General features: G+C 37.0%; 1 protein-coding gene across 2 annotated transcripts in view; it reads right to left on the reverse strand.

Annotated features, from left to right (window-relative positions):
- The window catches only part of SBF2 (SET binding factor 2), a 453,477-nt gene that overhangs the window by 101,327 nt on the left and 336,047 nt on the right, over nt 1–16,103 (reverse strand). For both annotated transcript variants that reach the window (XM_060018483.1, XM_060018482.1), the window contains exon 17: nt 12,814–12,882. In XM_060018483.1, coding sequence (XP_059874466.1) covers nt 12,814–12,882 — 69 coding nt within the window. The remainder of the gene's footprint in view (nt 1–12,813; nt 12,883–16,103) is intronic.

Genomic DNA, 16,103 nt, shown 5'->3' on the forward strand with positions numbered 1-16,103 from the left:
AAGATAATAGTTTAATTATATATTACATTTGAATTAGGTATAAATTGAAACAATTCAGAAGGTGACTTAAGCACTCAGGGTGTGAAAAAATTTTCATTAATAATTAACAGCCCTAAAGAAATCTTCTAAAAAAATAGGTGAACTTCAAGTATATTACGCTCAGTGAAAGAAGCCAGACATAAAAGAACATATATTGTATGATGCAATGTATATAAAATATCCAGAAAAGGCAAATTTATAGAGACAGAAAGTATATTAGTGGTTGCCAGAGAGTGGAGAGTGACTGTAAATGGGCATGAGATTTCTTTCTGGGGCGACAGAATTGTTCTAAAATAGGATGGTGGTGATACTTGTACAATGCTATAAATATACTAAAAGTCGCTGAAATGAAACTTAAAATGAGTGGATTTTATGGTATTTAACTTATACCTCAATAAACCTGTTAATAAAAATAAATCTTCCATGTAGCTGGATTTTAGAAAACATATTTTTACATGCTAAATGAAACGAGGATTTTGAAGAAGAAATCTATTTCTACTGCGAACGAGAGCTTGAATAATGCTCTTATGGTGAAATAAGACATAGCTCAAACAGTAAATCAATAAACATTCTCAAAGTGCCATCTGCATATGGAGATCTTTGGAATTTGGGAAGGCAACACATCAGGGTGCTTGAATTGAGGTAAATAGGGTGTTGCTTTTTCCTCCCCAGGTAAACATAAACCACAGTGCGTACCAAAGGAGAAAGTGTCATCTTTCCTGGGAGTCATTTTGAGCATCGGTAACCAACAGATGTGCATCAAAGACATAATGGGAGGGATTTGGCATACTTTGATAGACTCTGGACACTCTCCAGATTACTTGGGTTATTAAGAATTGCAACAGGGTGACCCTAAGTTACACAGGTCACTAGGAGAAGGTACTAAATGGTGGTTCATAGTAGAGGGGTCCATGGCCTTCACTGTTGCTCAGTGCTATTGCTAGGAAAGAGCAACGCAGGGGTATCCGATTTTGGTTCCACTTCTGCACTGAGTATTGGTTTTATCTTATGCTTTAATTAATTTTCTTCCCAAAAAAGTAACATTTAGACAAGAACCCCTGCTTTAAACTCTGCATATATATTCTGGTTCTTATTTTAACAATCATGATCTTTGAATAAAAAGGACCTAAGTAAACAAAGAGTAGACCAATGTTATTCATTAACTGTGAAATGGTTCCTCTGTCAGTAGTTAATTAATGGATACAACACTAGACCGTATGCTTCTTGAGGGTAAGGACCATGTTATTCATCTGTAACTCTGCAACAAACATAAGCACAGGGCTTGGCACACCTAATAAATGTTTGCTGAACTGAGAATGAAAGCACCATATAAATAATAAACATAACATGAATGCAAAAGATTATATTATTTTTCACCATAAAACTAATCCTAATAATTTAAACCTAGCTGTTAAGGCACTACCTTCAAGAAAGGCTTTGAAAAAACCACATTCACAGAAAGACAGACAAGATAAAAAGGCAGAGGGCTATGTACCAGAAGAAGGAAAAACATAAAAGCCCAGAAAAACAAGTAAATGAAACGGAGATAGGCAATCTTCCAGAAAGAGAATTCAGAATAATGATAGTGAAGATGATCCAAGACCTCGGAAAAAGAATGGAGGCAAAGATCGAGAAGATGCAAGAAATGTTTAACAAAGATCTAGAAGAATTAAAGAACAAACAAACACAGATGAACAGTACAATAACTGAAATGAAAACTACACTAGAAGGAATCAATAGCAGAATAACTGAGGCAGAAGAACAGATAAGTGACCTGGAAGACAGAATGGTGGAATTCACTGTTGGGGAACAGAATAAAGAAAAAAGAATGAAAAGAAATGAAGAGAGCCTAAGAGACCTCTGGGATAACATTAAATGCAACAGCATTCGCGTTATAGGGGTCCCAGAAAGAGAATAGAGAGAGAAAGGACCCGAGAAAATATCTGAAGAGATTATAGTCGAAAACTTCCCTAACATGGGAAAGGAAATAGCCACCCAAGTCCAGGAAGCGCAGAGAGTCCCATACAGGAAAAACCCAAGGAGAAACACGCCGGACACACAGTAATCAAATTGGCAAAAATTAAACACAAAGAAAAATTATGGAAAGCAGGAAGGGAAAAACGACAAATAACATACAAGGGAACTCCCATAAGGTTAACAGCTGATTTCTCAGCAAAAACTCTACAAGCCAGAAGGGAGTGGCATGATATATTTAAAGTGATGAAAGGGAAGAACCTACAGCTAAGATTACTCTACCCAGCAAGGATCTCATTCAGATCCGATGGAGAAATCAAAAGCTTTACAGACAAGCAAAAGCTAAGAGAATTGAGCACCACCAAACCAGCTCTACAACAAATGCTACAGGAACTTCTCTAAGTAGGAAACACAAGAGAAGAAAAGGACCTACAAAAACAAACCCAAAACAATTAAGAAAATGGTCACAGGAACATACATGTCAATAATTACCTTAAAGGTGAATGGATTAAATGCTCCAACCAAAAGACAGAGGCTTGCTGAATGGATACAAAAACAAGACCCATATATATGCTGTCTACAAGAGACCCACTTCAGACCTAGGGACACATACAGACTGAAAGTGAGGGGATGGAAAAAGATACTCCATGCAAATGGAAATCAAAAGAAAGTTGTAGTAGCAATACTCATATCAAATAAAATAGACTTTAAAATAAAGAATGTTACAAGAGACAAGGAAGGACACTACATATTGATCAAGGGATCAATCCAAGAAAAAGATATAACAACGGTAAATAGTTATGCACCCAATATAGGAGCACCTCAATACATGAGGAAACTGCCAACAGCTCTAAAAGAGGAAATCAACAGTAACACAATAATAATGGGGGACTTTAACACCTAACTTACACCAATGGAAAGATCATCCAAGCAGAAAATTAATAAGGAAACAAGCTTTACATGACACAACAGATCAGACAGATTTAATTGATATTTATAGGACATTCCATCCAAAAACAGCAGTTTACACTTTCTTCTCAGTGCACACGGAACATTCTCTGGGATAGATCATATCTTGGGTCACAAATCAAGCCTCAGTAAACTTAAGAAAATTGAAACCATATCAAGCATCTTTTCTGACCACAACACTATGAGATTAGATATCAATTACAGGGAAAAAAATGTAAAAAACACAAACACAGGGAGGCTAAACAATACGTTACTAAATAACCAAGAGATCACTGAAGAAATCAAAAAATACCTAGAGACAAATGACAATGAAAACACGACGATCCAAAACCTATGGGATGCAGCAAAAGCAGTTCTAAGAGAGGAAGTTTATAGCTATACAAGCCTACCTCAAGCAACAAGAAACATCTCAAATAAACAACCTAACGTTACACCAAAAGGAACTAGAGAAAGAAGAACAAACAAAACCCAAAGTTAGCAGAAGGAAAGAAATCATCAAGTTCTGAGCAGAAATAAATGAAATAGAAACAAAGAAAACAATAGCAAAGATCAATAAAACTAAAAGCTGCTTCTTTGAGAAGATAAACAAAATTGATAAAGCTTTAGCCAGACTCATCAAGAAAAAGAGGGAGAGGACACAAATCAATAAAATTAGAAATGAAAAACGAGAAGTTACAACAGACACCGCAGAAATACAAAGCATCCTAAGAGACTACTACAAGCAAATCTATGCCAATAAAATGGACAACCTGGGAGAAACGGACAAATTCTTAGGAAAGCACAACCTTCTGAGACTGAACCAGGAAGAAATAGAAAATATGAACAGACCAATAACAAGTAATGAAATTGAAACTGTGATTAAAAATCTTCCAACAAACAGAAGTCCAGGACCAGATGGCTTCATAGGTGAATTCTACCAAACATTTAGAGAAGAGCTAACACCCATCCTTCTCAAACTCTTCCAAAAAATTGCAGAGGAAGGAAAACTCCCAAACTCATTCTATGAGGCTACCATCACCCTGATACCAAAACGAGACCAAAATACTACAAAAAAAGAAAATTACAGACCAATATCACTGATGAATATACATGCAAAAATCCTCAACAAAATACCAGCAAACAGGATCCAAACACACATTAAAAGGATCATACACCATGATCAAGTGGGATTTATCCCAGGGATGCAAGCATTCTGCAATACATGCAAATCAATCAATGTGATACACCATATTAACAAACTGAAGAATAAAAACCATATGATCATCTCAATAGATGCAGAAAAAACTTTTGACAAAATTCAACACCCATTTATGATAAAAACTCTGCAGAAAGTGGGCATAGAGGGAACCTACCTCAACATAATAAAGGCCATATATGACAAACCCACAGCAAACATCATACTCAATGGTGAAAAACTGAAAGCATTTCCTCTGAGATCAGGAACAAGACAAGGATGTCCACTCTCACCACTATTATTCAACATAGTTTTGGAAGTCCTAGCCACAGCAGTCAGAGAAGAAAAAGAAATAAAAGGAATACAAATTGGAAAACAAGAAGTAAAACTGTCACTGTTTGCAGATGACATGATACTACACATAGGGAATCCTAAAGATGCTACCAGAAAACTACTAGAGCTAATCAATGAATTTGGTAAAGTAGCAGGACACCAAATTAATGCACAGAAATCTCTTGCATTCCTATACACTAATGATGAAAAATCTAAAAGAGAAATTAAGGAAACACTCCCATTTACCATTGCAACAAAAAGAATAAAATACCTAGGAATAAACCTACCTAGGGAGACAAAAGACCTGTATGCAGGAAACTATAAGACACTGATGAAAGAAATTAAAGATGATGATACCCACAGATGGAGAGATATACCATGTTCTTGGATTGGAAGAATCAATATTGTGAAAATGACTATACTACCCAAAGCAATCTACAGATTCAATTGAATCCCTATCAAATTACCAATGGCATTTTTTACAGAACTGGAACAGAAAATCTTAAAATTTGTATGGAGACACAAAAGACCCCGAATAGCCAAAGCAGTCTTGAGGGAGAAAAATGGAGCTGAAAGAATCAGACTCCCTGGCTTCAGACTATATTACAAAGCTACAGCAATCAAGACAATATGGTACTGGCACAAAAACAGAAACAGAAATCAATGGAACAGGATAGAAAGCCCAGAGATAAACCCACACACCTATGGTCAACTAATCCATGACAAAGGAGGCAAGGGTACACAATGGAGAAAAGACAGTCTCTTCAATAAGTGGTGCTGGGAAAACTGGACAGCTACATGTAAAAGAATGAAATTAGAACACTCCCTAACACAATATACAAAAATAAACTCAAAATGGATTAAAGACCTAAATGTAAGACCGAGCACTATAAAACTCTTAGAGGAAAACATAGGAAGAACACTCTTTGACATAAATCACAGCAAGATATTTTTTGATCCATCTCCTAGAGTAATGGAAATGAAACCAAAAATAAACAAATGGGACCTAATGAAACTTAAAAGCTTTTGCACAGCAAAGGAAACCATAAAGAAGACGAAAAGACAACCCTCAGAATGGGAGAAAATATTTGCAAACAAATCAACAGACAAAGGAATAATCTCCAAAATAAATAAACAGCTCATGCAGCTCAATATTAAAGAAACAAACAACCTAATCCAAAAATGGGCAGAAGACTTAAATAGACATTTCTCCAAAGAAGACATACAGATGGCCAAGAGGCACATGTTAAGGTGCTCAACATCACTAATTGTTAGAGAAATGCAAATCAAAACTACAATGAGGTATCACCTCACACCGGTTAGAATGGGTATCACCAGAAAATCTACAAACAAGAAATGCTGGAAAGGGTGTGGAGAAAAGGGAACCCTGTTGCACTGTTGGTGGGAATGTAAATTGATACAGCCATGGAGAACAGTATGGAGGTTCCTTAAAAAACTAAAAATAGAATTACCATATGACCCAGCAATCCCACTACTGGGCATATACCCAGAGAAGGCCATAATTCAAAAAGACACATGCACCCCAATGTTCATTGCCACACTATTTACAATAGCCAGGTCATGGAAGCAACCTAAATGCCCATCGACAGACGAGTGGATAAAGAAGATGTGGTACATATATACAATGGAATACTACTCAGCCATAAAAAGGAACGAAATTGGGTCATTTGTAGAGATGAGGATGCATCTAGAGACTGTCATACAGAGTGAAGTAAGTCAGAAAGGGAAAAACAAATATCGTATATTAACATATATATGTGGAACCTTGAAAATGGTACAGATGAACTGGTTTGTAGAGCAGAAATTGAGACACAGAAGTAGAGAAGAAAACGTATGGACACCAAGGAGGGGAAAGAGGCAGGGGTTCGGGTGGTGGTGTGATGAATTGAGAGATTGGGATTGACATGTATACACTGATGTGTATAAAATGCATGACTAATAAGAAAAAGAAAAGAAAGAAAAGCAGAAGGTGAAAAATTTCTTAAAATGTTTTGACTTCTTACTATGATCTGCCCACCTTTGTAGACAATTTATCGGTATTAAATTGATCTCTAAAAAATATATAAAAAATTAAAAAAAAGAAAAAGAAAGGCTTCATAAGTTAAAGACACATGAAATACATACAAGTTCGTAGAAGTAGAAAAACGTGTGAAGGAACTGTAGAGAAAAAAAAAAAAACCCTAAACTTATGGTGGCTGTGGTGTAACAAATTCCCTAAGATCTAATATAGATAATGTTGCAAGTGGAACATCTTTCACTCTAAGTAAAGCTCTAAAAGATAAACATTTGTGGGCTTCCCTGGTGGCGCAGTGGTTGAGAGTCCGCCTGCCGATGCAGGGGACGCGGGTTCGTGCCCTGGTCTGGGAAGATCCCACATGCTGCGGAGCGGCTGGGCCCGTGAGCCATGGCCACTGAGCCTGCGCGTCTGGAGCCTGTGCTCCGCAACGGGAGAGGCCACAATAGTGAGAGGCCCGCGTACCGCAAAAAAAAAAATAATAATAATTAAAAAAAAAGGATAAACATTTGTTTCATTTAGGCCAATAAAGTACTTCGCTTTTATGAGAATGGTAAGTATATACATAATTATCTTTTTATTAAAAAGAAAATACATGCTGAAAACTATAAACCATTGATAAAGGAAACTGAAGATGATTCAAAGAAATGGAAAGATATCCAATCTTCTTAGTTTGGAAAAATTAATATTGTTAAAATAGCCATACTACCCAAAGCAATCTACAGATTTAACACGATCCCCATCAAAATGCCTATGACATTTTTCACAGAAGTAGAACAAAGAATTCTAAAATTTATATGGAATCAGAAAAGGCCCAGAATTACCAAGGAAATCCTGAGGAAAAAGAACAAAGCTGGAGGAATAACCCTTCCAGACTTCAGGCTATACTACAAAGCTACAATAATCAAAACAGCATTATACTGGCACAAAAACAGACATATAGATCAATGGAACAGTATAGAGAGCCCAGAAATAAACCTGCACACCTACAGTCAATTAATCTATGATAAAAGACTCAAGAATATACAACGGATAAAAGACAGTCTCTTCAATAAATGGTGTTCGGAAAGCTGGACAGCTACATGTAAATCAATGAAATTAGAACACTCCCTCACACCATATAGAAAAATAAACTCAAAATGGATTAAAGACTTAAATTTAAGACATGACACCCTAAAACTCCTAGAAGAGAACGTAGGCAAAACATTCTCTGACATAAATCGTAGCAGTATATTCTTAGATCAGTCTCAAAATATACAAGGCAAAAGAAATAAAAGCAAAAATAAGCAAATGGAACCTAATCAAACTTAAAAGCTTTTGCACAGCAAAGGAAACCATCAATAAAATGAAAAGACAACCTATGGAATGGGAGAAAATATTTGCAAATGATGCGACCAACAAGGGGCTAATAAGCCAAAATATACAAACAGCTAATAAAACTCAATATTGAAAAAACAAACCCAATCAAAAAATGGGCAGAAGCCCTAGACATTTTCCCAAAGAAGACATGCAGATGGCTAAGAGGCACATGAAAAGATGCTGAATGAACATGCTCAAAAGATGCTCATTGCTAATTACTAGAGAAGCACAAATAAAAACTACAGTGAGGTATCACCTCACACTGGTTGGAATAACTATCATCAAAAGTCTACAAATAATAAACGCTGGAAAGGGTGTGGAGAAAAAGGAACCCTCCTACTCTGTTGGTAGCAATGTAAATTGGTGCAGCCACTATGGAAAACAGTATGGAGGCTCCTTAAAAAACTAAAACTAGAGCTACCATATGATCCAGTAATCCCACTCCTGGGTACATATCCAGAAAAAATGAGAACTATACTTCAAAAAGATACATGCACCCCAATGTTCACAGCAGCACTATTTACAAGAGCCAAGACATGAAAACAACCCAAGTATCCATCAACAGATGACTGGCTTAAGAAGATGTGGTGTATATATATATATATATATATATATATATATACACACATATACATATATATATACACACACGCACGTGAACACACACACACACACACACACACACACACACACACTGTGGAATATTACTCAGCCATAAAAAAGAATGAAATATTACCATTTGCAGCAACATGGATGGACCTAGAGAATATTATACTTAGTGAAGTAAGTCAGACAAAGACCCTCTCTGACTATATGATATCACATATATGTGGAATCTAAAAATAATACAAATGAATCTATATACAAAACAGAAACAGACTCATAGACATAGACATAGAAGACAAACTTATGGTTACCAAAGGGGAAGGAGAAAGGGACAAATTAGGAGTACGGATTAACAGATACAAATTACTATATATAAAATAGATAAGCAACAAAGATTTACTGTATAGCACAGGGAATTATATTCAATATCTTGTAATAACCTATAACGGAGTACGATCTGAAGAACATAAGTGTGTCACCTTGTTGTACACCTGAAACTAACAGAATATTGTGAACCAACTATACTTCAATTAAAAAAATAGCTGGTTTACTTAGAAAGAAAGAAAGAAGGAAGGGGGGGGGAGGGAGGGAGGAAGGAAGGAAAGAAGGAAAGAAGAAAGGAAAGAGGAACGGAAAAAGGAAAGGAAAGGAAAGAAAGAGGCACCTGATCCATCATCTCGCCTACGTCCTTACCCAGAGCAGGCTTTGACTTCCACTATTAAAAAAAATACATGTGTGTGTGTGCGTGTGTGTGTGTGTGAAAAAAGTGAAAAAAGCAAGGTGAGAAAAGTGTGAATGGTTTGATCATTTTAGTTTAAAAAAAGATAATTTTATCTGCATATCCTAGCAATAATACACAACTTTTTTTCCCAGGAAGAAATCAACTGTCAGAAGAAATGGAGTAGAGGTGGGAAAGGGAGCGTTTATGTTGCATTTTGTATCTTTCTGTACTATCTGAATTTTCTAACCATGCATATGTACTACTTTAAGAAAATGTCCATCTGACTGATGAAACTGTAGACCAGTTTGGTTATTTATTTATTATTTATTGTATTATAAAGACTAATGTAAGTTCCTAGTGGCCACATCAATGTTTTGTTCATCTTGCTGCCCAAGATGCTGCCTGGCATAGTAACCTTTTATATTTCCATAAGATAGAAGTTCAGAAAGTATATAAGAATCAATATGATCCACTCCCTAACCCTCTCTGTTGGTTATCAATGCAGTACCTCTTTCCTCCAAATCTATCTTTCTTTGCCTTGCTTTGTGGTACTGGAGCTGGACCTGTTAAAATTTCTCCTTTGCCAGTTGGCACAATATTAAGCTTTGTCAGTAGGGACAGAGCAATATGAAGTGGTTTCTTTTCCTGGTTCTGGTGTGCTTTTTTCTTCTTGTTCCTGTGACATGTACCTGCTAGCCGTGTGTGGGACAGCCAGTTGTGCTCACCACTCACCCTAGTGAGTGGGTTCCTAGCAAGTCTTGCCAGAACTCCAGTAGGCAGTTTCCTGCTTGCCAGTCTTAGTCTGTGGCCCTTCAGTGAAGTTCACCTCAGTGCCATCCAGTGGCCACAGAAACACCTCTCCAACAAGGTCTGAATCTCGGTCTTGTTGGGAAGTGGCACACTCCAAGTTGAAAATTCTCTTTATTTCTTAGTAGTTGATCCCCTATTACTACTTAATAACTCCTTATATTAAAATTTTCCTGTTCATATTACTGGTATGGTTTCTGGTGCCTAATTGGACCTTTCATGCCCAAATCAAATTAAACCAAAAGAAACCAAGTAAAATCAAACCAAGTCAACAACAAAAAAATTAAATCTATAAACCCATCATAAAACATAAGTTTGTATTATTAAGTTTAATAACACAGAGAAGAGCATGGCATGTAGCCCAGCTTGTTAACTAATTGCATTAAAAACTTCCACAAAACAAAAAAACACGATGTGATGGTTTTGTACTGTGTAAACTAAACTAAGCTAGAACTGTATTTCCCAGAATTCTCTTTCCTCCATGATTCTAGGTTAGGGTTGACTACAGAGAAATTTGTCTAAAATTTGGAAGGCAAAAATGAAGCAGCAGCCATTATACTCTGAAGGTCAGTATAGGATGCCAGGTGCTGCTGTATCTCATACACTTTGTTGCAGATCTGCTGGACCATCTTGATGTGTGGAAAGAACTGTGCTCACATTTCCTGCAGTTCCTTCTGGATCTCTTCCTTTAGCTGCTCCTAGTCAGGGCCAGGCACATGTGTAGCTCCATGGCCAGTAATGCTGCTTCTTTTCCAGGTCACCTGCTTTCTTGAGGTTGGAGGACTTTAAAAGACATACATAGATTCTAGTTTGTCCTTGTTCTTCCCTGTATCATGCCCAGCTTTTCTTCCTGACTGCTGCCCTGATGATCTATAGTGACTTCAGGGCCACAGGCAGACCCTAATTCAAAGCTTTCCATAAACTTCTTCCCCAGCTTCTACAACAGAATAAAAGCTGGTCCCTATAATAGATTCCTTACTTCCTACCACTCATGGTGCTTCTGCTATGATGATCAAACCCTCACTAATATACACTATAAAAGAGATAAATGATCCAGCTTAAAAAAAAATCTTAAGTAATTTGGATTTCCTGAGCAACTGAGTTTCTACTGTCAATTCTTATTTCCCCTATGTTTCTTATTTATTTCTACATAATATCTAAGTTTAACAAATAGATGTTAAAGTGGGAAAATATTTAAACGCCATTTTCTTTAACAAATGCCCATGTGAGGGCCCATATGAAGGCTAGTTAGAACCAAGGTTTTTGGTTCCTCTGAGATAGATATGGAGACAAATTTCCTTGGTGGCCTAAGATACAGGAGAGCCTGACCTATTTTTGTAACATTATTCTCCATGCCAGGAGGGGAATAAGATGAAGAACTACTAGGGAGAGTTCTGAGAAGACGAGTATGTATGCATTTAAGAAAAACTAGAGTGGGCCTGGAGATAAGTTTAAGCTGATGAGGGAAAACCAAAAGATGATGCCTAAGCTCCAGATGGTTGTCATTAGTTTCTAAACCCAAATTCATTTGTTTAACATTTTTGAGATTTGTCCTTGTTTCCTGAGCATGCTCAGTATGACCTGCCAGGTCTCAGAAGTATGAGTCTCACAAATTCCATTTTCTGTTTTAGAAGAGGATGGGAGGGTAAGGAGGAAGAAAGAGGAATGCAAGTGAGTTAGCAGCAAAGAGTTCCTGATTATGGAGAACCTTAGGGTTAAGACCTTTAACCTAACAAATCATTTGAAGTAAAGTTTTTAAAAAACTGAGTTTATCAAGAAGTATTTATTGGGTACCTACTAAGTGCAGGAGGGGGGCTAGACCTTATCAGTTAGAAATGGTGGATGAAACAAAAAGGACGGGCAGAACAAAAAGAGTAAGAGAATACTGCCAGCATCTAAGGGCATGGATCATTTCATCACTCAGCTAAGGCACTTTATCTGGTGCCTAGTTCTCTACTAAAACAGATCTAGGAATATTTGATAATCTCTCCTGACTTAGCGCCCATGAAACATGGAGTAGCTTTAGCCAGAAGTCCTTCCATAAGTCCTGGGCTTCCTGAAGCTACCTGCACACAGCTGCACAGTGAGTCAGCCTGGCTGTCACAGGTTTATTGCTTCCTACTGTACATTTCAGAAGGACGTATTCAATGTGCTGTTCAGAGTGTGGCTATTTAACTCCTTACAAGTCCTTCATAGGAAAAGAGGGAATAAGAGTTTGCTGGATTTATTTGCCCTAAGACTTAATCTCTCTATGAAAAGGCATGGATAGGACAACTACAATAAATGACAGAATTAAGAAAAGCACTGAACACTCTGGAAAATTTTCAGAAGGTTCATAGAAATTGCCGGTGAAGTTAAATTCTAATTTCTGCCTCCATTTATTTATCTAGCTTGTTAATTTGTTCATTCATTCATTCAACAAACATTTGTTGATTGACACTGGGATACAGCAATGAATAAGACAGATAATATCCCAGCCTCATGAAATTTATTTTCTTTGGTTGGGGAAAACAGTCAAATGTAAACTAACCAACACACAACACAATTTCAGGTGTTATTAAGTGCTCTAAAGAACAATGAAGTAGGGATGGAATGGTGGGGTTATATCTTAGGAGATGATTTAACATTATATATTATATTTTTTACATATAGCATGCAATAAACATTGTAACAAATATAACCACAGATATGTCTTAGATACACTAAGGGGACGCGATTGATGTAGTTCCATGATAAATCAAACTGAATACATCTATATAAATCATAATGACTTATATATAGACCAATGAGACTTACCCTATAGAAAGCACTGGTCAAAGGGAGTAATGCTGCAGCAATGTTATATTCTTCTAAACTTGAACAATCCTTAAACAAAACAAAGAGAAATGAGATTAGGACATTTACCAGAAATCACAAATATGTGGAAACAAAAATCTATGATACATGATTTACTGTCCTAAGGGGTTTTTACTTTTATTTCAAATTGTCATTAAGGCTTACGTAGATAAGTGTGAAAAAAAAGTATGAAAAAATACTGTCCCGAAGCACATTGTTTTTTTAAAAATATATATTTTATTTTTTTTAATTAAAAAAAAAATTCTGTTTTTTGCTCGTGCCACGTGGCATGTGGGATCTTAATTCCCCGGCCAGAGATGGAACCCATGGCCCCGCAGTGGAAGCATGGAGCCTTAACCACTGGACCACCAGGGAAAGTCCATTCTTTTAGAAATGATATAAAAATACATTTGAGAAAGATGTTTTCATACACTATTGGTGAGTAGCTACTTTTACTTTCCTGTTTTACAAAAGTTGTGTTTACAGCTGTGCATATTTGTCCAAAAATTTCTGGAGGAGGTTTTAGTACATTTAACGACTATATTTCATTGAATCTGAGATACACATTTTCTCCCCACATTTTAACTTCTCTGAGACTGGGATGTATAATTGAAATAATATATTTTTTCTTAGTCTTACACATGAAGGGTTTATAAAATTCTGTTATTGATCAGGCAAGAAATACCACTGATGCCAAAACCCCTTGGGTGAAATGTTGTTGGGGAACGGGACGGTCAGAAAATCTCAGTGGGAATGTAAAATGGTGCAGCTGCTAGGAAAACAGTATGGCAATTCCTCAAAAACTGAAAAGTAGAATTATCCTATAATCCAGAAATTCTACTTCTGGATATATACCTAAAACAACAGTGACTTGAACAGACATGGGGGGCCATGCCTGGAACAATGTTCAAGGGTAATGCCCTTAGAGAGGTCAGGTATAGTAATTTCAGCCCCAACCTTAGACAATATAACTATCGCCATCAAAATGCAAATTCATCAGCTATTCATAGGTTTGTATGAATTGATTTTAAACTCACAGAGCTGAGACCTTAATATCAATTATTCCAATGCAATTCCTCTACTTTTCAGATGAGAAAAAGAGGCCTAGATGTCAGCCAGTACTGGAATTTAGATTTATCTACCTATCAGCCTGGTGCTTTTTCCTCTAAACACCGCCTTTTGTACTTGATTACTTTCCTCATATTCTTGAGGAGGCGGATATGAGTTTTCTGAGCTGCCAGCACTGATTTTGGAATGTGAGGGAGGGAGTACAGGCCTCAACAGCAGAGCAGTTGGAGGCTTAAAGCTGCAAAAGGGCAATGGTGCCAGGGACAGGGCCCCTAGAAAAAGGAGAAAGAGTCAGAAGCAAAGAGAAAATACACCATAGACAACCTTGGTCTATTTCAAAATACTACTATGGCTTGGCAGGGCTGAGGGTGTAGTTCTGCCCTGAGGAAAAAAAGGAGGAAACTTTCTTTCAGAAGTCATGGCCCAAAGGCGGGCATCTCTTCTAATGCTAGTCTTGCTTAGCATGAGTACATTTGGTATTATGATCTGCTAAAAGAGTTCTTAATAGAATTTCATGCATTTTTAACTACGAAAAACACAGCTATAGAATACACTAAATGTCCAACTCCAGAAAACACTGAAACAATACTGGGTTACAAGACAAATCTCTGTAATAAAGAATCATTCTCATAGACGTGACATTCTTTGACCCAATTTAAAAAAAAAACTAAAAGGTAGGCTCAAACTTCCTATACTGTCCTAAAAATAATAGTTCTAATTAATTCACCACACAGAGTAAACATTTATTGGATAAATGAATAAGTGAATGAAAAAAGGAATAAATTCAAGAAGAGAGAGAAATGAGGAGAAGAAGCTAAGGACAGAAACCTGGGAAAGATATATTTATAGAGAAGGAATAAAGGAAAATCAAGATGGGAAAGAGAAGTAGGAGAAAGCAGTACTATAGTTGTCACGAGAAGAAGAAACGACCAATAGTGTTGAAGTCTCCAGAGAAATTCAGTAAAATGAAGATTGAGAAAAAGCCAAGAAACTTGTGAATCAAAGAGGTCACTGGTGACATGATGAGGGTATAAGTGAGTAGAGTAAAAAAGGTCCTGAGTGTAAATGCTCATAGTTGTAAAGGGAAGGAAGCTGTTTGAGGAGTTATGACATCCAAATGGGTAGCTGAATGAATCTTGGTAGGGCTGAACCAGATGAATACTAAGATTCTATGTAATCCTTTGATTCTATACGAATTAGAAGGGACCTAAGTACACCAAGGAGGAAAATCCGAGGGAGAGAGAGTTGAAAAAGAAAGGTCACTGATAGAACAAGGTCTCTGTGATATGGCTGCTAATCAATATGGTCCCCATTTCTAAGGGGGAAACATCTCATTTCCATAAAAAGCAAATAAACAGAATTTATATTAACCAGCAGGATCTCTGAATATTTCAGCAAATATAACTTATTAGGAGAGAGAAGCTTGTTTCTACAACGGAGACTCAGGCCTACCTAAGAGGCTTCCATGGGAAAAGTGGGGAGAGTGTCCTCAGACTGTTGTGCAAACACTAGTTTTATGGAGTACTGACAGCTGTTACTTGGGGGGAAATTGGGGAAATGCTGGGTAAACAAAATTAAGTGCGATATTTTTGTTTTAAAAAACTGTAGGACTTCTCAGGGCTTTATACTGTGACTGGATGAAGGGAATTTGGTGGCAGCATTTCCAACCTAATTTGACTAAGAACATTTCTTTTAGAAAGCAATTGAAAAATATATATATATTTAAATTGAGGGCAATTGCTATTTTATTATTATTATTTTTTAAAATTATTTATTTATTTATGGCTGTGTTGGGTCTTCGTTGCTGTGTGCGGGCTTTCTCTAGTTGAGGCGAGCGGGGGCTACTCTTCGTTGTGGTGCGCGGGCTTCTCACTGCAGTGGCTTCTCTTGTTGCGGAACACAGTCTCTAGGTGTGCGGGCTTCAGTAGCTGTGGCACACGGGCTCAGTAGTTGTGGGGCATGGGCTTAGTTGCTCTGCAGCATGTGGGATCTTCCCGGACCAGGGATCGAACCCGTGATCCCTTCATTGGCAGACGGATTCTTAACTACTGCGCCACCAGGGAAGTCCAGAAAAATATATTTTGAAAAAATGATTTAATATCATAAAATATCTTCTGAGAGCACTCCAACCAAAAGATCATTTAAAAACTTAGTTATGAGCTTTTATTTCTTGACTTATGGTC

The sequence above is a fragment of the Delphinus delphis genome, chromosome 8 (genome assembly GCF_949987515.2).
Source record: "Delphinus delphis chromosome 8, mDelDel1.2, whole genome shotgun sequence".
Lineage (NCBI taxonomy): Eukaryota > Metazoa > Chordata > Mammalia > Artiodactyla > Delphinidae > Delphinus > Delphinus delphis.